Genomic DNA, 25,679 nt, shown 5'->3' with positions numbered 1-25,679 from the left:
TTCAGCAAGAGAGAGAAACAGTTAATCTTTTTCCTAGTTCTGGGTCTAGGAAAGTGACCGCGGCTGCATATTAGCACGGAAAACATTTACAAATAACAAATAAATGGAGCCTGTGGAACTAAGAAAGCATAATCCCATCAAATGCCTTATGATTCTTTGCTTCATAATTTCTTTTTCTGATACTTTTGATACCATGAATGTGAGAGAAGAAATAGTATAAGTTTTCATTATTTCTTCAATAATAAACTTGTTTTAATAATAAACTTTACAGAGCTTAACAGTAAACTTTATGAACCATATATAGCTAGTAAAATCTAAAAGACTGCCATTAAATATTTTGTTCACATAGAATTTTTATTGACTTAATAAGTAAGACAAAATATTGAAAATTAAGTTCAGTATGATCTCAATCTTATAAAGCAAGACATAGAAGAAAGGATCGTAAAAGGTCAGTGGCGGGGAGGAATCAAGAGGCCGGTGTGGGAAGACATGGAGTTAGCGTCTCCCCACAACTAGGGTGCCTGATGGCCACTGGTGGGGGAACTCTGACCCCCAAGGAGATGGGAGGAAACCCAAAGTGAACCGGTAGGACATAGGGGGACCGAAGGGGTAGGAGAAGTGGAGGCCAGACAGGATCAGTGCCACTGAGGCCAGGGAAATCAGAAGAGGCAGGTGGGAGGGACTCTTCCAAGAAGAGCAGGAGAGGAGTGGAGGGCCATCGCCCAGCCCACTCAGATGCAGGGAGCCTGCTGGGCTCCCAGGTGAGGTCCCCTGCCCTCTGAGACTGGGGTGGGGGGCATGCCTGGGCCCCTTCTGTTCCTTGAGCCTAAGATCCACCCCCAACAGCACCCAGGGCCTTTTCCAGCCCTGTGGATCCTGAGCATTGGCCCCGGCCACTGCCCAAAACTCGCCCTTGTTTAGGCCCCGCCCTCCACAGCCAAGGCCTTCCCCCCCCTCCCTTTTTTTTCCTTTCCCTCTGTTACTATTGTGGTACTGATATACTTTCCGGTTGTTGACATACCTATATTTTTACATTCTTTCTAACATATCTGTTAGTTTCTTCGTCTAATTTTATTTTTTACTTTATTATTTTTCTCCTTTTTTGTTTTTCTTGCCACCCCACATAGCTTGCGGGTCCTTGATTCACCAGCCCAGGGTCGGGGGGAAGCTCCTGCGGTGGGAGTTCCGAGTCCGAACCACTAGACTAACAGAGAACCTCAGACCCCAGGGAATACCCACTGGAGTGAGGTCTCACAGAGTTCCTTATCTCAGCACCAAGACCCAGCTCTACCCAATAGCCTACAAGCTCCGGTGTTGGAAGCCTCAGGCCAAACAGCCAGTAAGACAGGAGCACAATCCCACTCATTAAAAAAAAAGAGACGGCAAATAAACATGTCACAGATGAAGGAGCAAGGTAAAAACCTACAAGACCAAATAAATGAAGAGGAAATAGGCAATCTACCCAAAAAAGAATTCAGAGTAATGATAGTAAAGGTGATCCAGAATCTTGGAAATAGAATGGAGGCACAGATTGAGAAAATACAAGAAATGTTTACCAAAGATCTAGAAGAACTAAAGAACAAACACAGATGAACAACACAATAACTGAAATGAAAAATGCACTAGAAGGAATCAATAACAATATCTGAGGCAGAAGAACGAATAAATGAGCTGGAAGACAAAATGGTAGAAATAACTGCTGAGGAGCAGAATAAAGAAAAAAGAATGAAAAGAATTGAAGACAATCTCAGAGACCTCTGGGATAACACTAAATGCACCAACATTCGAATTATAGGGGTCCCGGAAGAAGAAGAGAAAAAGAAAGGGTCTGAGAAAATATTTGAAGAGATTATAGTTGAAAACTTCCCTAACATGGGAAAGGAAATGGTCACCCAAGTCCAGGAAACACAGAGAGTCCCATACAGGATAAACCCTAGGAAAAATACACCAAGACACAAATTAATTGCACTAACAAAAATTAAATTCAAATAAAAAAATATTAAAAGCTGCAAGGGAAAAACAAAAAATAACATACAAAAGAATCCCCATAAGGTTATCAGCTGATTTTTTAGTGGAAACTCTACAGGCCAGAAGGGAGTGGCACGATATACTTAAAGTGATGAAAGGGAAGAACCTACAACCAAGATTACTCTACCCGGCAGGGATCTCATTCAGATTTGATGGAGAAATCAAAAGCTTTACAGACAAGTAAAAGCTAAGAGAATTCAGCACCACCAAACCAGCTTTACAGCAAATGCTAAAGAAACTTCTCTAAGCAGGAAACACAAGAGAAGAAGACCCACAAAAACAAACCCAAAACAATTAAGTAAATGGTAATAGGAACATACATATCAATAATAACCTTGAATGTAAATGGATTAAATGCCCCAACCAAAAGACACAGACTGGCTGAATGGATACAAAAACAAGAACCATATATATGCTGTCTACAAGAGACCCACTTCAGACCTAGGGACACATACAGACTGAAAGTGAATGGTTGGAAAAAGATATTCCATGCAAGTGGAAATCAAAAGAAAGCTGGAGTAGCAATACTCATATCAGATAAAATAGACTTTAAAAAAGACTGTTACAAGAGATAAGGAGGGACACTACATAATGGTCAAAGGATCAATCCAAGAAGAAGATATAACAATTATAAATGTTTATGCACTCTACACAGGAGCACCCCAATACATAAGGCAAATGCTAACAACCATGAAAGGAGAAACTGACAGTAACACAAAAACAGGAGGGGACTTTAAAACCCCACTTACACCAATGGACAGATCATCCTAACAGAAAATAAATACGGAAACACAAGCTTTAAATGACACAACAGATCAGACAGATCTAATTGATACTAAATAACCAAGAGATCACTGAAGAAATTAAAAAATACATAGAAACAAATGACAATGAAAACACGACGACCCAAAACCTATGGGATGCAGCAAAAACAGTTCTAAGAGGGACGTTGATAGCAATTCAATCTCACCTCAAGAAACAAGAAAAATATCAAATAAACAATCTAACCCTACACTTAAAACAACTAGAGAAGAACAAAGAAAACCCAAAGTCAGTAGAAGGAAAGAAATCATAAAGATCAGAGCAGAAATAAATGAAACAGAAATGAAGAAAACAATAGCAAAGATCAATAAAACTAAGAGCTGGTTCTTTGAGAAGATAAACAAAACTGATAAACCATTAGCCAGACTCATCAAGAAAAAAAGGGAGAGGATGCAAATGAATAAAATTAGAAATGAAAAAGGAAAAATCACAACTAACACTGCAGAAATACAAAGGATTATAAGAGACTACTACAAACAACTATATGCCAATAAAATGGACAACCACGAAGAAATGGACAAATTCTTGGAAAGGTACAATTTTCCAAGAGTGAACCAGGAAGAATTAGAAAATATAAACAGACCTATCACAAGTAATGAAATTGAAACTGTAATTAAAAATCTTCCAACAAACAAAAGTCCAGGATCAGATGGCTTCACAGGCAAATTCTATCAAACATATAGAAAAGAGCTAATACCAATCCTTCTCAAACTCTTCCAAAAACTTGCAGAGGGAGAAACATGCCCAAATTCATTCTATGAAGCCACCATCACCCTGATACCCAAACCACAAAAAGATACCACAAAAAAAGAAAATTATAGACCAATAAATATCACTGATGAACATATATGCAAAAATCCTGAACAAGATATGCAAACAGAATCCAACAGCACATTAAAAGGATCATACACCATGATCAAGTGGGATTTATCTCAGGGATGCCAGGATTCTTCCATATATGCAAATCAATCAATGTGATGCACCACATTAAGAAATCAAGGAATAAAAACCATATGATCATCTCAATAGATGCGGAAAAAGCTTTTGACAAAATTCAACACCGATTTATGATAAAAATCTCCAGAAAATGGGCATAGAGGGAACCTACCTCAACATAATAAAGGCCATATATGACAAACCCACAGCAAGCATCATACTCAATGGTGAAAAACTGAAAGCATTTCCACTAGGATCAGGAACAAGACAAGGTTGTCCACTCTCGCCACTCTTATTCAACATAGTTTTGGAAGTCCTAGCCACAGCAATCAGAGAAGAAAAAGAAATAAAAGGAATAAAAATTGGAAAAGAAGACGTAAAACTGTCACTATTTGCTGATGGGATGATACTATACATAGAAAATCCTAAAGATGCCACCAGAAAACTACTAGAACTCATCAATGAATTTGGTAAGGTTGCAGGATACAAAATTAATGCAGAAATCGCTGGCATTCCTATACACCAGCAACAAAAAATCAGAAAGAGAAATTAAGGAAACACTACCATTTACCACTGCAACAAAAAGAATAATATATCTAGGAATAAACCTGCTTAAGGAGGAGAAAGATTTGTACTCAGAAAGCTATAAAACACTGATGAAAGAAATCAAAGAGGACATAAACAGATGAAGAAATATACCATGTTCTTGGGTTGGAAGAATCAATATTATGAAAATGATTACACTACCCAAAGCAATCTACAGATTCAGTGCAACCCCTATCGAACTACCCATGGCATTCTTCACAGAATTAGAACAAAAAATCTTACAATTCGTATGGAAACACGAAAGACCCCAAATAGCCAAAGCAATCTCGAGAAAGAAAAATGGAGTTGGAGGACTCTGTGACTTCAAACCATACTACAAACTACAGTAATCAAGACAGTATGGTACTGGCACAAAAACAGAAATATAGATCAATGGTATAGGACAGAATACCCAGAGATAGACCCACGCACATATGGGCACCTAATTTACAACAAAGGAGGCAAGAACATACAATGGAGAAAAGACAGCCTCTTCAATAAGTGATGCTGGGAAAACTGGACAGTTACATGTAAAAGAATGAAATTAGAACACTCCCTAACACCATACACAAAAATAAACTCCAAATGGATTAAAGACTTAAATGTAAGACCAGACACTATAATACTTTTAGAGGAAAACATAGGAAAAACACTCTTTGACATAAACCACAGCAAGATCCTTTTTGACCCACCTCCTAGAGTTACGGAAATAAAAACAAAAATAAACAAATGGGACTTAATTAAACTTAAAAGCTTTTGCACAGCAAAGGAAACCATAAACAAGACAGAAATACAACCCTCAGAATGGGAGAAAATATTTGCAAATGAAACAACAAAGGTTTAATCTCCAAAATATACAAACAGGTCATGGAACTCAATATCAAAAAACCCAAACAATCCTGTTAAAAATGGAGGAAGATCTAAATAGACATTTAACCAAGGAAAACAGACAGATGGCCAAGAGGCACATGAAAAGATGCTCAACATCACTAATTATTAGAGAAATGCAACTCAAAACTACAATAACGTATCACCTCATGCCGGTCAGAATGGCCATTATCAAAAAAGGTAGAAACAATAAATGCTGGAAAGTGTGTGGTGAAAAGGACCCTCCTACACTGTTGGTGGGAATGTAAATTGATACAGCCACTGTGGAGAACAGTATGGAGGTTCCTTAAAAAGCTAAAAATAGAACTATCATATGACCCAGCAATTCCACCCCTGGGCATATACTCTGAGAAAACCATAATGCAAAAAGAGACATGCACCACAATGTTCACTGCAGCACTTTTTACAATAGCCAGGACATGGAAGCAACCTAGATGTCCATCAGCAGATGAATGGATGAAGAAGATGTGGCCCATATATACAATGGAATATTACTCAGCCAGAAAAAGAAATGAAACTGAGTTATTTGTAGTGAGGTGGACGGACCTAGAGTCTGTCATACAGAGTGAAGTAAGTCAGAAAGAGAAAAACAAATACCGTACGCTAACACATATATATGGCATCTAAAAAAAAGAAAAAAAAAAGAGTGGTACTGATGAACCTAGTTGCAGGGCAGGAATAGAGAGGTAGACATAGAGAATGGACTTGATGACATGGGGTGGGAGGGCGAAGTGAGAGCAGCATTGACATACACTACCAAATGTAAAATGGTTGGTGGGAAGCAGCAGCACAGCACAGGGAGATCGGCTCGGTGCTTTGCAATGACCTAGAGGGGTGGGATGGGGAGGATGGGAGGGAGGCTCAAGAGGGAGGGGATATGGAGACATGTGTGTGCATATGGCTGATTCGCTTTGTTGTGCAACAGAAACTAACACGGTCTTGGGAAGCTATTATACTCCAATAAAGGTCTATTAAAAAAAATAGTGAGGATTTCTCTGATAGGTGTGATTATAAAAAGCTTTTTTCTCATCTGTATTTTTTATGATTTTTAAATATTTACAATTAGAAAAACATAAAATTTGTACATAAAATTATGTGTATAAATAAATAAATAAGAATCCTAAACAATTTGGCTATCAATTCCCTCTTCAAATTTGTTGAGCCCAAGGGAACACACAGAAGTCCCTGAAATCTTCAGGATAATTGTCTCCTGCCGTTACAAGTCTATAATTATAACCCTAGACTGCCTCAGGAGATTTCTACCTGCTCCCTCTGGTGTCACAGACATCCTCTCAATATCCCTGTTATTCATTTACCTGCATAGGCACAGTTTTTTGGTGACTGCCAGAGTAATTTAATGTTCTTCACTGTTTAGCTTTGGAACCTCCCCAAATTCTTATATAAGATGTAACTATGAGATAAAGATGATGAATTTTAAATACATGAAACTGAACTTATACATCAAATGAATTTCCTTTAAAGGAGTCACTGTGAAAGGGGAAAATTTATTCCAATGAATAAGCTTTCTTGGAAACTGCTTTTGGAGCCAGTTTCTTACAAGCCACAACACAATATTACTTTCGCCGTATTACTTTCGAATGACACGTTATTCTTTAAATTCCCAATCTGATGGTCCGCTTTGTTTATCTGACGAGGCTCCAAATGATGTCTAGGTCTTTCTGAAAATTACCCTCAGAGAATAAAAATGTCACTACTTTAGTATACTGAAAGGAATATTGTTGAGGCTTTAAAGGCAATTCTAAAAGAGAAGATGCAAAACTCAAACACTGGCAAATCATTGGAATAAATGCAGAAGTCTTACCAGGTAACAAAACTAAAAGGATCAATCTCCATTTGGATATAAAAACTCTAATTTGTTTGTGTGTTTGGAATCACTATTAATACCATAAACCAACAATGCCCAGTACCCTATAAAGATCAGATCTTTACTCGGTATCATGGTTGGGTCAGGAAAACCAAACTTCAAATGTTAATCAGCGACATTTACCAGAAACTGTGTCATAACAAGACGGCTAACCACTGCATCTAGCATTTTATAGGGTGGCTCTGAAATGAGACTGAATACTCCGAGGCTCTGGAAAAAAATCCTTTCCACCACCATCTTAAAAGCCAGCTGCTTCAGTACTACTCCCAAATTAGTTTTAACTTTTCAAAAACTGGTCTTTCAAAGCTTTCCTATTCTGTCTCATCACGTTTTGATTCCAATATAATAATATATACCTCAGGAAACTTTTTTTCAAAATCAAATATATGATTAGCACTTGAAGGATAACTAGTTGATCCAAATATTACTATGGGCTAAATTTTAAATTATGCCTATGTTATATCAACTGCACAATTTCAATAAAGTATTTTGAAATCACCCTAGATTAAAACAAAGTGTATTGCTATTGATACAGTCTTTAAAAAGCAATATATTTATAGCCTAAAATCATGTCTATAGTGAAATAAATGGTAATCACATCTATTCTTTATGTAGTAAAATGAGTCATCAGTCACATACCACTCACTATAATCCAATACCTTATATATTGCTGTTTTTAATTAATTCAGGAATGGAATTCAGGAATGGCTGCCTTTGAGAAGCCAGCAAGAGGACACAGTGTACTGCACAGACTTCACTGATTTTTTACACAAACCTAGCATAGTCATAAAAATCAAACAAAAGGTATAGCCCTTTGTTTAGTTTTCATGGTAGCAAAATATTTACACTGGAACTATTTTATTCCTTTTTTTAAATTAGAAAGGCACAGTAAATGAATCCAGGGTTCCTGCATTTTATGTCATCTGTAAAATTATATTTAAGACCACATAACCACCACTTCTCTAGCTTAATTTTTCCTCAGTAATAGACTGAATTATTGGCTTTTGGTGTCAGCTAAAATCTGATTAGCGTTCCAGTTTTCAAGAGAGTGAAACACATCACAGGATTATTATAAATCTTAAGTAAAATAATGTAAGAAAGCACTTTTTTAGAAAAAAAAAGGGTATTATACAAACATAGGTTAGTATACTAGTTGCCTTAACAACTGAACTTTACATATTTCATAAGCCATAAAGATTGGGGAACAGATAAGGGAAGTTAATAAGAAATGAGGAACCAGGGGACTTCCCTGGTAGTCCAGTGGCTAAGATTCCACACTCCCAATGCAGGGGGCCCAGGTTCGATCCCTGGTCAGGGCACTAGATCCCACATGCATGCCACAACTAAGAGTTCGCATGCCACAACTAAAGATCCTGCACGCCGCAACTAAGACTCAGCGCAGCCAAAATACATTAATTAGTTCATTTAAAAAAAAAGAAATACATGCTGTATTTAAAAAGAAAGAAAAGAAATGAGGAACCAGAAACTAAAACTGAAATCAACCCCACAAATTCCTTAAATATGTCTGAGCCAAAAATTAGTCTTACCAATGTTTCTTAGAATTTTCACAAACTCAGTGATAACCACATTGTCCCCTTGCTCTCTCTTATTCTGTGAGGAAGCACATTAATGTGGCTAAATAAAAGTACTGATTTTTATGCACCAACACAAATGCCAAGAAGAAAACTATGAAAATAACCCCCCAATTTAACTTCTTTTCTGTTGTAGTTTTATTTCTACCAACATAGGGCCACATGAAAATTTAAATAGCTGTTATTGTAACATGGTACCTCTTTATCGGCTATCCATTTTACCTCCTCTTCCTCCCCAAAACACATTTGTGAGCTGCAGAGAAAAGGTCCTAAGGGAAACACTCACAAGGCCTGTCTCCCTAACCCACACCACCAAGAAAAGCAACCTGCCAGCCATTGATTTTGTCTTGCCCTGCACAGGGAACTTATTTCACAAAGGTAGGATATTAGAGATGTTAGATTTCAGCAGGGCCTCTGCAATTCTAAGTCTGTCTTCATTATATGTTAAAAACGTTAAAGTAAGAAGGAAGGTCCTACTTTTCTGTTAACTATCTGTTTTTAACACTTTGAGATAAGCTAAAACTAAAGGTCATGATTTTTAGAAAGTAAGCACCAAGGACTCTGTCATATTTTACCTTAGTACACAATAAGTATTTAATAAATATGACAGATAAAACACAAAAGACATTCCTAAGTAGCCAATGAGTCATAGAAGACATCACAAGGGAAATAAGAAAAATACTTGGAGATGAATGAAAAGGAAAACACAATATACCAAAACTTTATGAGGTACAGCTTAAGCAGTGCTCAGAACTAGCCATAAACACCTAAATGAAGAAAGATTTTAAAATCAATAACCTAACTTTCTACCCTGAGAAACTAGAAAAAGAAGAGCAAATTAAACCTAAAACAAGTAGATGGAAAGAAATAATAAATATCAGACTAGAGATAAATAAAACAGAGAATGGAAAAACAACAGGGAAAAAAATATCAATAAAACCAAAAGTTGGTTCTTCAAAAAGACCGACAAAATTGACACACCATTAGCTAGACTGACCGAGAGAAAACATTCAGAATCCTAAACTCAAGACTGAAAGAGAAGACATCACTATTACCTTTACCAAAGTAAGAATGGTTTCACGGGAATATTATGAAAAATTGCCAAAAAACTAGATAACCTAGTTGAAATGGACAAATTTCTAGAAAGACACAAAGTAGCAAGACTGACTCAAGAAGAAATAGAAAATCTAAAAAGACCTATGACAAATAAAGAGACTGAAAAAGTAATCAAAAAATTTCCCATAAAGACAAGTCCAGGTGACTTCACTGATAAATTACCAAACATTTAATAAATTAACACTGATTCTTTTAAAAACTCTTCCAAAAAGCGGAAGAGGAAAGAACATTTCCCAATTCATCCTATGAGCCAGTATTAGCCTAATACCCAAACCAAAGATATCATAAGAAAACTACAGACCAGTATGCCTCACGAATATAGATGGAAAAATCTTCAATAAAATACAAGCAGACTAAATCTAACAGCATATAAAGAGGACTATCTACCATAACTATGTGATTTATCCCAGGAATAAAGGTTGGTCTAACAACTGAAAATCAATTACTGTAATACACCATATCAATAGGAAAAAGGACAAAAATTACATGTTCATCTCAATAGACTCAGAAAAAGCACTTGACAAAATCCAACACCCTGGGGCTTCCCTGGTGGCACAGTGGTTAAGAATCTGCGTGCCAATGCAGGGGACTTAGGTTCGAGCCCTGGGGTCTGGGAAGATCCCACATGCCGCGGAGCAACTAAGCCCATGTGCCACAACTACTGAAGCCCGCATGCCTAGAGTCCGTGCTCTGCAACAGGAGAAGACACTGCAATGAGAAGCCCACGCACCACAACGAAGAGTAGCCCCCACTAGCCGCAATTAGAGAAAGCCTGTGCGCAGCAACGAAGACCCAATGCCAATTAAAAAAAAAAAATCCAACACCCTTATATGATTTTAAAAAAACCAAAACACTCAAAAAACTAGGAATAGAAGGGAACTTCTTCAACCTGGTAAAGGGCATCTATGAAAAAAACCACAGCTAACATCACTTAAAGGTGAAAGATTGAATACTTTCCCTCAAAGATCAGAAACAAAACCAGGATTTTTGTCTTCTCTTGTCACTTCTATTCAACATTGTACTGGAGGTTCTAGCCACAGCAATTAGGCAAGAAAAAGAAAGAGAAGGCATTCAGATTACAAAGGAAAAAGTAAAACTATTTCTACTTGAAGGTGATATGATCTTATATATAAAAAATCCTAAGGAATCCACAAAAAAACTATTAGCGCTCATAAATGAGTTGAACAAAGTTGCAAGACACAAGGTCAATATACAAAAATCAGTTGTGTTTCTATATACAGTGAACAAGCTGAAAATGAAAACATTCCATTTAGAATATCATCAAAAAGAATAAAATACTTAGGAATAACCTTAATAAAATAAGTCCAGGGACTCCCCTGGTGGTCCCGTGGTTAAGAATCTGCCTTCCAATGCAGTAGACATGGGTTTGATTCCTGGTCAGGGAACTAAGATCCCAAATGCTATGGGGCAACTAAGCCCACGTGCCACAACTACAGAGCCCATGCGCTCTGGAGGCTGCACACCACAACTAGAGAGCCTGCATGCCGCAACTAGAGAAAAGCCCATGCACCGCAACGAAAGATACCGCATGCCGCAACAAAGATCCCACGTGCCACAACTAAGACCGAACTCAGCCTAAAATTAAAAAAAGAAAAAAAGTGCAAGACATATACTGAAAGCCACAAAAATCACTGTAAGAAATTAAAGAAGACCTAATAAAAAGAAAGACATTCCATGTTAATGGATTGGTAGACTTAATATTGTTAAGATGACAATATTCCCCAAACTGAGCTATAGATTCAACACAATTCCTATCAAAATTCCAGCTGACGTTTTGCAGAAATTGACAAGATAATCCTAAAATTCATATGGAAATACAATGGACCCAAAAAAGCCAAAGCAATCTTGAAAAAGAACAAAGATGAAGGACTCACACTTTCTGATTTCAAAACTTATTAGCTACACTAATCAAGATAGTGTGGTACTGGCACAAGGACAGACATATAGATCAATGGAAAAGAATTGAGCATCCAGAAATAAACCTTTATGTTTACGGTCAATTGATTTTCAACAAGGTGCCAATACAATAGAGAAATGAGGAAAGAATAGTTATTTCAATAAACAGTGCTGGAACAACTGGATGTCTACAAAGAAGAATTAAGTTGCACTCCTACAACATGCCATACACAAAGATTAACTCAAAACAGAACAAAGGTCTGAATGTAAGAGAGACAACTATAAAACTCTTAGAGGAAAACATACGAATAAATCTTTGTGACCTTGGATTAGGCAATGGTTTCTTAGGTGTGACCTCACAAGCAACAAAAGAAAAATTAAATTGGACTTCACAAAATTAAAAATGTTCTGCTTCAAAGGACACCATCAAGGTGAAAAGACAATCCACTGGGAGAAAATATTTGTAAATCACAGATAAGGGACTTACATCCAGAATATATAAAGAACACTCACAACTCAACAATAAAAATACAAATAATCCAATTAGAATGTGGGCAAAGTATCTGAATAGACATTTCTCCAAAGAAGATATACAAATGGCCAATAAGCATATGAAAAAATGCTTAACATCATTAGTCATTAGGGAAATGTGAATCAGAATCATGAGATACCACGTTAAACCCACTAGGATGGCTATATAATCAAAAAGACAGCCAAGAACAAGAACTGGTATAGATGTGGAGAAATGGAACCCTCATACCTTGCTGTTGGGAATGTAAAATGGTGGCCACTTTGGAAAACAGTTTGGCAGTTCCTCCAAAATATTAAACACAGAATTACCATGTGACTCAGCAATTCTACTTCTAGGTGTATCCCCAAAAGAAATGAAAACATATGTCACATAAGAACCTGTACACAGATGTTCAGAGCACCATTGTTCATGATAGCTAAAAAATGGAAACAACCCAAATATCTATCAACTGATGAATGGATAACAAAATGTGGTATATCCATACAATGGAATATTATGCAGCCATAAAAAGGAATGGAGTACTGATACATGGTACAACATGGATGAACCTTGAAAACATTATGCCAAGTGAAAGAAGCCAAATATAAAAGGCCACATACTATATGATTCCCTGTACATGGAATGTCTAGAATAGGCAATCTATAGCAACAGAAAGTAGACTGGTGGTTGCTTAAGGCTGGAAGGAGAAGGAGATAATAGGGAGTGACTGCTAAAGGTTTTTTTGTTTTGTTTTTAATTAATAGACTTTGTTTTTTTAGAGCTGTTTTCAATTCGCAGGAAAATTCAGCAGAAAGTACAGAGTTCCCATATATCCCCTCTCTCTCTGCCTGCACAGTTTCACCTATTAACATCTTGCACTAGTGTGGTACATTTGTTACAATTGATGAACCCCATGTTGATATATTATTAATAAGTAAAGTCCATAGTTTACTTAAGGGTTCACTCTTTGTGTTGTACAATTCTATGGGTTTTGACAAATGCATCGTGTCATATATCTGCCATTAGAGTATAATACAGAATATTAAAATCCCTAAAAATCCCCTGCCCTAAAAATCCCCTGCACTCTACCTATTCCTCCCTCCCTCTCCCGTGAAACCTTGGCAACCACTGACCTTTATTACTCTACAGTTTTGCCTTTCCAGAATGTCATATAGTTGGAGTCATATAGTACGTAGCCTTTTCAAACTGGATTCTTTCACTTAGCAATATGCATTTAAGTTCCCTCACACCTTTTTGTAGCTTAATAGCTCGTTTCTTTCTATTGCTAAATAATATGAATAACATTCCATTATATGAGTATAACAGTTTGTTTATAAGGGTTTCTTTTGGGGTGATGAAAATGTTCTGGAATTAGATAGTGGTGATCATTGTACAACTGTGTGAATACACTAAAAAATCACAGAATTATATACTTGAAAAGGATGAATTTTATGGTATGGGCTATATTTAAAAATGACATGAACCTTAGAGGCAGAAAGAATAGCAGCAAAGGAAGAATCAAGGTGGCGCAGAGACACAAGCAGATGAGAAAGACCACGAGGGAGGGGAGGGGTCAAGCATAAAGCTCCTAATTTATGAGTTTTAAAAGACTGAGAATTAAGATAAAACTACTGCATTTAGCCAAGAGGGAGTTCCTGATGCCACAGGCTCCCCAGTCAACGGGTTTAACGTCTGTGGAAAGCAGAGGTGTGATTGTAGATGCCCTTTAGGGGCTTCTTCCAATGAGGAGGACTCCAGTGTCCAGATTAAATCCTATTCCAAAGATTCTTGGATCATTTTACTTTGGCTTTTTAGGAACAAACAACAAAAACAAATTCAGAGCTAAATCTGGGCGTGCAGGGAGCAAGCACTCACTGCGGGCAAGGCCTTGAGCTAGGCCTCCACGTGTCAGGCTCACGTTATTTCACACCAGGGGAGGTAAACACTGTTATCCTCATCTTTTTCAGGTAAAGAGGGGAAATTTAATTTCTTTATTTAACAACCATTTATTGAACACTCACTTTGCCCCAAACACTGTCAAACTCTAGGAATATTAATGTAAGAAGATAGGGTCCTTATCTTTTTTTTTTGGGTTTTTCTTTTTCTCCGGGACGCGGGGCTCTCACTGTTGTGGCCTCTCCCGTTGCGGAGCACAGGCTCCGGACGCACAGGCTCAGCGGCCATGGCTCACGGGCCCAGCCGCTCCACGGCATGTGGGATCTTCCCAGACCGGGGCACGAACCCGTGTCCCCTGCATCGGCAGGCGGACTCTCAACCACTGCGCCACCAGGGAAGCCCAGGGTCCTTATCTTTAATATATTTATTAGACTTCTGAAATGCAGCAGACATGAAATAAACACCATTATAAAGGGCAGGATATCAGTACATACAGGAGTCCTGCTGGGAGAGGGATGCACACACACACACACAGATAAGCATAGTGATCTCTTTATTTCATGGATATAAGATCTAGATAGAACCCAAGTCCCCTGATTAGCATCACAGCAACTGACTCGAGATGCTCAGTTGTCACAAGCTGACTCGCTATCATCAAGCGTGACTATCCCCTTCTAGATTCCTAGGTAGGACTCATTAACCTGAACACATAACTCCCTGAAAAGGCTCTAAAGCTGACAGAGGCTTTAAATGCAGTGCTATATTAATGCTATATAGTCATTCATTTAATGACTGGATTCATTTAATCCAGCTCACTGTGACATTAGTCACTTGATGGAGGGCAGCGGTGAGGAGGTTAACTAACAAATTTTTTCATTTTATGCGTCTCTGAAATTTCCCTCTGCTATTGGCGACTCTCTGTGCCCACCCACTGAAGTCATGCCAGTTTATTCCTTTACAACATGTCTGATTCAGCTCTTCTTCTCTATTCCTACTACCTACATTACTACCCTACTTACAGAGTATTGCCGTGGGTTTCCCAGTGGGTCTCCCTCCCATCCCTCCTTTTCCATCCTTACTTCCCTGGTTAATCTGTCTTGCAAAGAACTGCCAAGTTAGCCTTTCTTTTCAGCTTATTAAAATAACTTTAGTGTATTTTTTTTTCATTGTGAAAAAGTAATACCTGATCATTATAGAGAGAACAAACTTTAACGGCCCTTTGGCCATGTCACGCTCCAGCTCAAGGGAAGGCCTCTGGCTCAGCACTGCTTACCAGGTCACCAAATCCAGAATACTGACTTCCTGTAGCTGCTGTAACAACCACCACGAAGTTGGTGGCTTAAAACAACAGAAATGTACTCTCTCTGCTCTGGAGGCCAGAAAGCTGGCAGGGCTGCTGCACCCCCTCCAGAGGCCCTAGGGGAGAAGCCATCCTTTGCCTCTTCCGGCTGCTGGCAGCTGTGAGCATTCCTTCCTTTGTGGCCACGTCAATCCAACCTCTGCCTCTGTGGTCACACTGCCTCCACAACTGTCTGTCAAATCCCCCTCTGCCTCACTCTTAGGGGGACACTTGCCATTGGATTTAGATTTCACCCAGAGAACCCAGGATAAATTCCTCCTCTCAAATACTTAACTAAATCACATTTTTGGCCATATAATATTCACTCTTTTACCATATAAGGGGACCGGTTCCATTAGCACATGGATGTATCTTTTTAGAGGCCACCATTCAGCCCACCACATCCAGGCTCCTGCTCACCGAGCCAATTTTCTCTTTCGTTTTTCCCAACAAGTCATGCCTGTGTCCTTGGGGAGCTCACCCCACGCCCTGCACTCCTACCTATACTCACCATTTCTCTAAATGCTCCCTCTCCACCCCCGCCCCTGCCACCGGATCCAAACCTGCAAATATTATGCTCCCTTTGGTTAGGGCCAGCCCTGGCCCTCTTTCTGTGAAGCTCTTGCTGACAATCACCTTCTGTCCACACATTATTTTTCGTCTCCGAATCTCTGGAACATATAGTCACCATCATGCTGAATTTACACGGTATACTGGTTATTTTTAGTGGTCTCACAGATTTAAGTTCTATCTCCTCCAAGTGATGTGCGCACCGCAGGCACAGAACCTGTGCTTTCTATTCCAATCCCCACTGTATCTGGCCCAGAGCCAGGCATTTAAAAGGCATTTATTAAAAGACTGATAATTGGATGAATAAATGCAAAGAAAAATTAGCAATATTTTGCAATTTAATTTAAATTGGTATTACTATGACCACCACTACCACCAGCTTATAGAAGTTGATAAAAAAAAAGAAAACCAAACCTCTCTCATAAGGGATATAAAATCTCAAAAACCAATCAATAACTTTTATTATTTTACCACGCTTTTAGCATTTATTTACATCCTAATGCTCTTAATTCTTTTTTTAAAAAAATATATTTATTTATTTATGGCTGTGTTAGGTCTTCATTGCTGGGCGCGGGCTTTCTCTAGTCGCAGTGAGTGGGGGCTACTCTTCGTTGCGGTGCGCGGGCTTCTCATTGAGGTGGCTTCTCTTGTTGAGGAGCACGGGCTCTAGGCACGCGGGCTTCAGCAGTTGTGGCACGTAGGCTCAGCAGTTGTGGCTCGTGGGCTCTAGAGTGCAGGCTCAGTAGTTGTGGTGCACGGGCTTAGTTGCTCTGTGGCATGTGGGATCTTCCCGGACCAGGGCTCGAACCCATGTCCCCTGCATTGTCAGGCGGATTCTTAACCACTGCGCCACCAGGGAGGTCCCCTAATGCTCTAATTCTTAAGGTGACCCATAAAGGTTTCAAGTTGTTAAGTCTAAGAGAATTACTGCATTTACATGAAGTGGCAGCATCAGCCCCAGCTAAGAAGGAAAATAGCAGGAAAGCTTGTTTCACTTTTCTTTTGAAGACATAAAGTGAAACGTTATCTGCCATCGATTAAAGAAAAATAAGATAGATATGAATGCGGCCAGCCACTGCTCTTTACCACTTTAAAGAAAAAAACAAGCAGCTATACTTTCATTTGTGTCAAGGCTCCCATAACTTCCTTCACAGCTGTTGGTTAGGCTTCTTCTCTTTTCTTATTTACCAGATCTTCAGGAAGAGAGAAAGTCTAATCACATCTTCCTGCTGCTAACCCTTCTGCCAGTTTTTCTCATCAACAGAGGAGAAACAAGATAAAGCAGGCATTTCTGACTGTTAACTCCTGCCTCTCCTCTCCCGACCCCTAATCCTCCCCTTCCCCAGCTATTACTGTTTGAAGTTAAATATAATACATGTATTTTAGCAATGCCCCAAACTGTTACAAACTGACTCAGTAAGAGTGGCCTACAGGCATATCTCATTTTATCGTGCTTCACTTTACTGCTTTCTTTTACAAACTTAAGGTTTATGGCAATCCTGTATTGTTGGATGATGGCTAGCATTTTTTGGCAGTAGAGTATTATTTAAGTAGGGTATGTACTTTTTTTTTTAGACATAATGCTATTGTATACTTAATCGACTACAGTATAATGTAGACATAACTTTTATATGTACTAGGAAACCAAAAAATTCATGTGACTTTGCTTTATTACATATTTGCTTTACTGCAGTAGTCTGGAAATGAACCCACAGTATCTCTGAGAGGTCGGCCTGTATACTTAACTGTCTTTGCTTCTTTACCACCCACTCTTCCCTAACCGCTACGTTTTGGCTTCTGCCCCATCACTCTGTTGAAACTTCTCATGCTAGGTTCATAAACAATCTCCTGTTTTTGAAGTCCAATGGATACTTTTTCACTAGTTACTTTACATGGAATAACAACCTTTTTTTTCTGGTTCTCCTGTATCACTAACCTCTCCTTTTCAGTTTATTTTGCTGAGTCATATTCCTTGGCCTCTTCTGATCATTTTAAAGTTTTCCAGGGTTCTGTCTCTTTAGCTCTCTCTTCTGTCCACCGTCTTCATCCTTCAAGGATTTTATGCACGCTGCATCAACCACAACCTACCTTGTAATGGTCTCTAGCATGGTCTTCAGCTCAGGCCTTTCTTCTGAGCAATCTAACCAAGCTGGTGAGGAGTCACAGAGGACCAGCATTTATTTTGAACCCATTATGTACTAAGATTTTTTTAACACATATATAACATTTAATTCTCACACTAACTCAATAAGGCTTTATTAACACATCCAATTATAGGTAAAGAAATACAGTTCTGAAAAGATGAAAATAATTGGCCAACATAAACCATAGCAATATTTTCTTAGGTAAGTCTCCCAAGGCAAAAGAAATAAAAGCAAAGATAAACAAATGGCACCTAATCAAACTTTAAAGCTTTTGCATAGCAAAGGAAACCATCAACAAAAAAGACAACCTACAGAATGGGAGAAAATATTTGCAAACAATGCGGATGACAAGGGGTTAATATCCAAAATATTAAACAGCTTACATAACTCAATACCGAAAAAACAAAAACCCAAACAACAAATGGGCAGAAGACCTAAATAGACATTTCTCCAAAGAAGACATACAGATGGCCAACAAGCACATGAAAAGATGTTCAACATCGCTTATTATTAGAGAAATGCAAATCAAAACCACAATGAGGTATCACCCCACATCTGTCAGAATGGCTATCATCAAAAAGTCTACAAATAATAAATACTGGAGAGGGTGTGGAGAAAAGGAAATCCTCCTACACTGTTGGTGGGAATGTAAATTGATACAGCCACTATGGAGAACAGTATGGAGGTTCCTTAAAAAAACAAAAATAGAACTACCATATGATCCAGCAACCCCCCTCCTGGGTATATATCTGGAAAAGAGGAAAACTCTAATTCAAAAAGATATATGCACCCAGTGTTCACAGCAGCACTATGGCAGTCCACAGCCAAGACATGGAAGCAACCCACGGGCCCATTAACAGATTACTGGCTTAAGAAGATGCGGTGTATATATATACATACAAGGGGATATTACTCAGCCATAAAAAAGAATGAAATATCGCCATTTGCAGCAACATGGATGGACCTAAAGAATATTATACTTAGTGAAGTAAGTCAGACCAAGACAAATATCATATGATATCACTTAATGTGGAATCAAAAAATAATACAAATGAACCTATATACAAAACAGAAACAGACTCACAGACATAGAAAACAAATTTATGATTACCAAATGGAAAAGGGAGGGGGGTAGGGATAAATTAGGATCATGGGATTATCAGATACATGCTACTATACACAAAATAGATAAGCAGCAGGGATTTACTGTATAGCACAGGGAACCATATTCAATACGTTGTAATAACCTATAATGTAAAATAATCCAAAAATACATATATATAACTAAATCACTTTGCTGTATACCTGAAACTAATACAGTACTGTAAATCAACTATACTTCAATAAAAAAATAATAATCTGTCCAAAATCATAATAGCTTTAAGTGGTGGAAATTAGATTTGAACTCTGGTTATATGCCAAAATCTATGTTCCTTCCTGATTGGACCATCTGCCTCTAGTCTTGTTCCAGTTCCTACATCTTTACCCTAATCCAGTCTCCATATAGCCATGAACATTTTTTTTGAAAACACAAATCTGATATTATCACCTTTGCTTTAAAATCCTTTAATAGCTCCTCAACAACTATGGTGCCTTGGTTTTCAAACAAAATTCAAATTCCCAGGCCCTGTTCCCCAAAATTCTGATTCAGTCTTCTTTATTTCACACTTTGAAAAATACTGGCCCAAATTTCTGAGCTTAACTTGCCAAGCAAATCATGATCTGGCCCCTGATTATCCGTCCATCCTTATCTCTGCCCACACCTCTACTTGTGCCTTATGCTCTAGCTCAGGGATCAGTAAACTCCAGCCCAACTGGCAAGCCAAAGCCAGCCTGTTGCCTGTTTGGGGAAATAAAGTTTTATCAGAACACAGCCATATCCATTCATTACATTCTGCCTACAGTTGCTTTCACGCTGCAGTGGTAGAGTTAATTGCGACAGATCGATCACATGGCCCACAAATATTTACTATCTGCCCCTTTAAAGAAAATTCCCCCATTCCTGCTCTAGCTTGTAGCAAAATACTTATTTCCCAGTGCAGTATGCTTTAGTATAGGACATTCCCTCTTTCCCATTTTCTGAGGGAATCCTATTCTTCTTTACAGATTCATTCCTACTGTGTGAACCCATGTCTGACATACCCAGTCAGGCATCCATTCTTAGTGCCCCCAAAGCACTTTGCCACGACCGCCCTCATTTCTTACCTCACCACGTTGTAATTATTTTTCTGTATGTCTGTCTAGCCCACTGAAACATAAGCTCCTGAGAATAATTATAAACTCTTACCTGTCTTTGTATCTCTAGCACAATGCCTCGTATTACATACATATTAGGTGTCTAACAAATGTTTGACGATGAATGAATAAATGAACAAACTTTTAGGAAAACCTTAAAGAGCAAAACATTCTGAATAAGGTTATTTAAACTTAGATTTCAACTGATATCTGTAGAGGTACCCTAGTTAAAATGTACCCGTAGCCTGCGCAGGTAAGGAAGGCAGATTTAAAACATGAATATCTACTGTCTAGTTTGGTAAACGAGCTGGCTCTTCTGTCTTGCTATCATGGAAAGCACGGATAGAGCAGGAGGACAGAAAAGGAAGAAAGTCTCTGGGCTCCGTGGCACTGCCCAAGGAAGGTAGTTCCAACTATAGCAAAGGATGGCTAAGGGGCTGACAGGAGGGACTTCAGGGGCCAAAGGACAGCTCTGGGAATGTCAAAGAGATTTTTGGCCAGGTTAAAATTTTTGTGAGAACCAGCAGTACTCAGAACAACTGAATGGAACAAATGACCGAAGGGGTAAGGAAGGTATAAGAAACCTCATTTTCAAAGAATCATGTGGAGTACAGGTGGAAAGGAAGTATGGAGGAGAAGGGCAGCCCATCTTAGCATCCTGTGGCCAGTGGCTGACACGCTCTCTCACCAGTCCCTCAGCTGGAACTTGGTGCCCTAAACTGTCAGGCTGGGCAATACAGAATGGTGGTCTTTTACCAGCTTAGTCTGCGGCAGGAACACAGCTGGTCTAGGATATCTCAAGTTACTCATTCATTCATTCGATAAACATGAAAGTCAAATAGAAAATAAGAAACCCTCTGTCTATGATCAAAGCCTCTGAAAATAACAGGTTTCAGTTTTCTTTGTAATTGAATGCAGCACGTTAGGGAGAAGAGGCTTTCATAAAAACAAGCGCTTTTCTTAGTGGTGGACAAGCAGGTAGACTCAGGACACTACCTTTCTCATACAATCTGACAGTTAAGGGCACAGTTTTAAGGTCGTTTCACGCCCCATCCCGTTGTCCCTGTCCCACTGTGGGGCATAGTTAGGAGCAGAGGGTAGCATGGGGGAAACACAGCTGCAAATGCCATGCAACAGCGCACACTTAAAAATTACTAAAATGAGCATCTCAGGTGCCTACTGCACTGTGGTAAAGACCGAGGAAGTCCCTGGCAGGTAATATGATAAGGATAGTATTTTCTGAGTGCCTATCATGTGTTAGACTCTGTATTCGATGCTTCATATGCATTATCTCTAATCCTCAACAAAGCCTGGGAAGAAGGTATTGACCATCTAACAGATAGAATGGAAGCTCAAAAAGGTTAAATAACTTAGCCAAGATTTTTGCCTTCCCAACTAGCCTAAGTAGAAATCTATTCAACCAGAATTTGAGATCTGCTACTTAGCACGTCCCCAAGCCCAGTCTGTCTCTTGCTTTGTTTTCCCCCTTAGCTGTAGTCTGTATACTCTGGCTGGCTGGCTCAATAGAGCAAACTGATTAATAAAGCCCAGGTACATCTAGGGAAGTCTCCTTAATGCCACTCTGTTCCAATTCAATTCAATCACTATTAACCAGTACTCTATGATGTAACGTAACAGGCACACTGCTACCTACCTGGAAGGCAAAGCTGCACTCCCATTCAAAACTGTCCTGCCCTGACTCCAGGAACCTAGACGGCAGAAGGTGGAAAGCTCTTGGCAAACTCATTCACCACCACTGATGAAAACAACTCAGAATACAGAATCTTTATAAAGGGATTCATCACATGATCATCACGTTTCCTGACCTGCTCATTCAAATACTGCCTCTCTGTAACTGCTGCACCTGCCCACTTTGTCCTCTTCCTGTTGCCCTGGCCTTGCTGTCAGCCAGTTTGTCATCTTTTATGCTCTCACCAGCACAACCACCATATACTACTTTCAAGCCTCAACTATCCCCTTATACAGGGGAAAATGGAACCTGAGACTCCATCACCCATACATAATGTGAGGGAAAAGTGTGTTTTGTGTGTGAGTATGTAGGTATCTACAAGGAGGAGAATACAATTTTGTGGGACTGTAACAACTAGAGCACAGGGAAAGGCAGGCCTAGGAGCCTTTTTAAAAGACTGTTTCATACCACCTGACTGCTGAAAGAGCAGTCCAGTCTTGCTGTACGTGGCATTTAAATATTACTCAACCACAGCTACGACATGTATTCAAAGTGAAAGTAGTGTATTCACAGAGGCACTATCCATCCAGAGACATCTGAAGTGGTTTTTCTTTTCCGTAATCATTAAAGATTGAAGAAACTGCTGATTTTTAAATACCGTCACAATACAATGAATTAATAAAGAATGAGTACTGAATTCATTTTGCTTAGCTATGAACCTTCTAAGAAGTTATGAAAAGCCTAGCCCCCAAAATTAACTTCACTCTTTAGGCAAAACCGTAACACTTTATACCTTCCACAAGAGCTTGCCTGTTTCTAGAAATAAGTCCTATGTTATTTTATAGGTAGATAAATAACTCAAAATCCTATGTATTTTTCTTGAATTTATTTGAGATTACTGAAGACTCTGAGAAAGTTATTACATGTTTCAAAGGTTCAAAAAAGAAACAACCGAAAATTATGTAGAATATACTGTGAGAGTCTCAAACCGAGGACATAAAAGAATATGTTGCTTTAGCATCCTTTCCCAGCCATATCCAGGAAAGATAGTAGATACAGTATTTGGACTTAATTTCAAAATTAACACTGAAAGATCAAGCTAGCAAAGGTTGTTATGGAAAATTCTCTTCTGATTTTTCTGGAAAACTTTCAGAACTCCTCCTTTCTGTCTGGGAAATACCACTTCCTATTAGGAGGGGTTTGCTACTTCACAAGTAAGCTTCCTCTAGGTGAGTCCTGATTCCAGAGTACTGCCTTGGGCTTTCCCTGCTTGCATTTCTCTCGGAGCCTTCTGCAGGAACAGGAAGAGGAGATAAGGTAGAATAACAGAAGCAGCACAGAGAAGATGGAAATTTTTTCAATCTCTCTGAGGATGGGTGAAACAAAAACTTGATAGCAGCAAAATGTTACTGGTTAGGTGGAAGGGGAAAGGGTACCCAAATGAAGGAAAAAGCTATCACAAGCGGCATGCCAGAGAGTGTGGAAAGTAAGACCTCTGGAAAGCATAGGGAAGAGTGTCTATTTTGAAAACTGGCAAACTCTAGAGTCTGATTCCTTAAAAAAAAAAAGTCCAACTTCCTAAACACTCTAAAACATCGATAAGCTGATGATAAATAAACTGACCATCACTGTCTTCATGACATATAACTAGACAACACTAACGCAGATAGACAAAGGTTATACATAAACTATATGAATTAACCAATAATGAATACTGTCGGTCATCTTATCGTCATAGGGATAAGTGATCTGGATAGGGAAAGGGGGATGGGGATGGAATATTAAGATAGATTAACAAGAAGGAATTCATTCCTTTTCCTGGAGAAGGCTTTCTAGAGGAGGTTAGATTCCAGACTCTGGACGAATAGCAACAGGAGCTTGGCAGAACAGCTCAGAGGGGGAGTGAACCGATTATATGAATGGGGCATTGAGTAAGGGAGCCTGGGAGAAGAAAGGGGGACCGTCAAGGGGAACAGGGCCGGTTCAGGGTGCCCTAGTTAAGGTCTCCAACGTGGAGAAAGGCTGGGTGGGGGCAAAGGAAGGCAAAAAGAAAAAGCACAGTAGTTTCTTCACTTATCTCGGGAGGACTAGGGTTTACACTACCTGGAAAAGCTGACCAACAGGCTTGCCCTGGGTGTGATTTTCCAGAGGTGTGGGCCCTTGCTGGAAGAACGCAGCCCGCTGTTCCCTCAATTCCTGTCTGGGTAGCTGGGGTCATAGCTGGAAGCGCAGAGATGTCTTAGGCCGGTGTCTCTTGGGTGCTGCGTGCGTTACGGGGCTGAGGCTCAGCGGCGGGACGGGCACTTAGCGACAAGCAGGCGGCGGCTGCAGCAGCTGCGCGTGCAAACCCCGGGACTTACCTTACTGTCATCCATCTCGGCAGACAGGCCAGCCCGGCCGGGCGCTCCCTCCCCCGGCCCTCCCCCGGCTCAGCCGGCCTGGCCCGGCCCGGCCCCAGCCCCGGGGGAAGAACGGGATAAGGTTCTGACTGCCTCCTCCTCTCGCCTAACAGTTCGCTTCCCTGATGCCACAGTCACGGGGACGAGGGACCAGTTCAGGGATGGCAGAGCGGACCCTGGAGGCGGCGCAGAACGCCTCCCTTCCCCGCGGCTGCCTCCTCCTCCCCCTCCATGACAGGCTCTGGCTGTGTTTACAGACGCCCTGGAGAGAGGCCCGGACCGCAGAGAGGGCGGCAGCGCGGCGCGCGGATTGGCCGCTTCGGCTGCCGTAGCACCGCGGCATTCTGGGGATTGTAGCTTTCGTTACCGCGGTCTCTGCGCGGCGAACCGAAAAGGAAACTACGATGTCCACAGAGCCTCAGAAAGGCGTCCGTTTTCCTGCCGGCGAGCGCTACGTAGGAGGGGCCGAAACTACGTTTCCCACAATGTTTTGGTCCCTGGGTTCCAGCGGTCCAGGCGTAGGGAGGGGACCCTAGGAGCCCCGCAGAGGCGGACCTGAAGGAGGGGCCCTGGGATCAGGCCCTCCTCACAGACACCGAGGAAACCCTGTATATTTTAAAAATTCAACCCCCCCCAAACAAAACAAACAAACAAAAAACCTAAGAATGCGCAATGGTGCAGCTCCTTCTGGAAACCATTTGACAGTTCCGATATTAGACATAGAGTTACCATATGGCCAGCAATCCCACCGGAAATGACACCGTGTGTCCCCACGAAAACTTGTGCAGTAACGTTCTGTCCTAAAGGCGTTATTCTTAGTCAAAAAGTGGAAACAACCCAAGTGTTCAACAGTGGATGAATGGCTGGCCAATTGTGGTATTTATATTCAAAGGAGTATTATTCCTCAATGAAAAGGTATGAGGTACTGATACATGCTGCAATGTGGATGCGCGAGGATGAGCCTTGAAAACGCACAGTGAAAGAAGCCAGACCCAGAAGGCCACATATCGCGGATTCCACTTATAATGAAATGTCCGGAATAGGTACATTTAAAGAAACAAAAAGCTGGTGAGTGGATGCAGGGGGCTAGGGTTGGGGAACAGCAGGGAGGGAGGGGGGCCAGGAA

General features: G+C 40.0%; 1 protein-coding gene across 5 annotated transcripts in view; it reads right to left on the bottom strand.

The window, feature by feature from the left end:
- CREBL2 (cAMP responsive element binding protein like 2) overlaps positions 1–24,846 on the bottom strand; it is a 58,575-nt gene extending 33,729 nt beyond the window's left edge. For 2 of the 5 annotated variants that reach the window (XM_029204759.1, XM_029204762.1), the window contains exon 1: positions 24,515–24,846. In XM_029204759.1, coding sequence (XP_029060592.1) covers positions 24,515–24,529 — 15 coding nt within the window. In that variant the 5' untranslated portion in view covers positions 24,530–24,846. Of the gene's footprint in view, positions 1–22,118; positions 23,332–24,514 lie in introns of those variants that run through there. The other 3 variants (XM_029204757.1, XM_029204758.1, XM_029204760.1) reach the window with 2 other exon arrangements.
- Positions 24,847–25,679: the final 833 nt, after the last annotated feature.

The sequence above is a fragment of the Monodon monoceros genome, unplaced genomic scaffold (assembly GCF_005190385.1).
Source record: "Monodon monoceros isolate NGI ecotype Baffin Bay Population unplaced genomic scaffold, NGI_Narwhal_1 Super_Scaffold_6, whole genome shotgun sequence".
Classification (NCBI taxonomy): Eukaryota; Metazoa; Chordata; class Mammalia; order Artiodactyla; family Monodontidae; genus Monodon; species Monodon monoceros.
The sequence above is the reverse complement of the archived record's forward strand: the minus strand, read 5'-3'. Positions and strand labels throughout refer to the sequence as shown.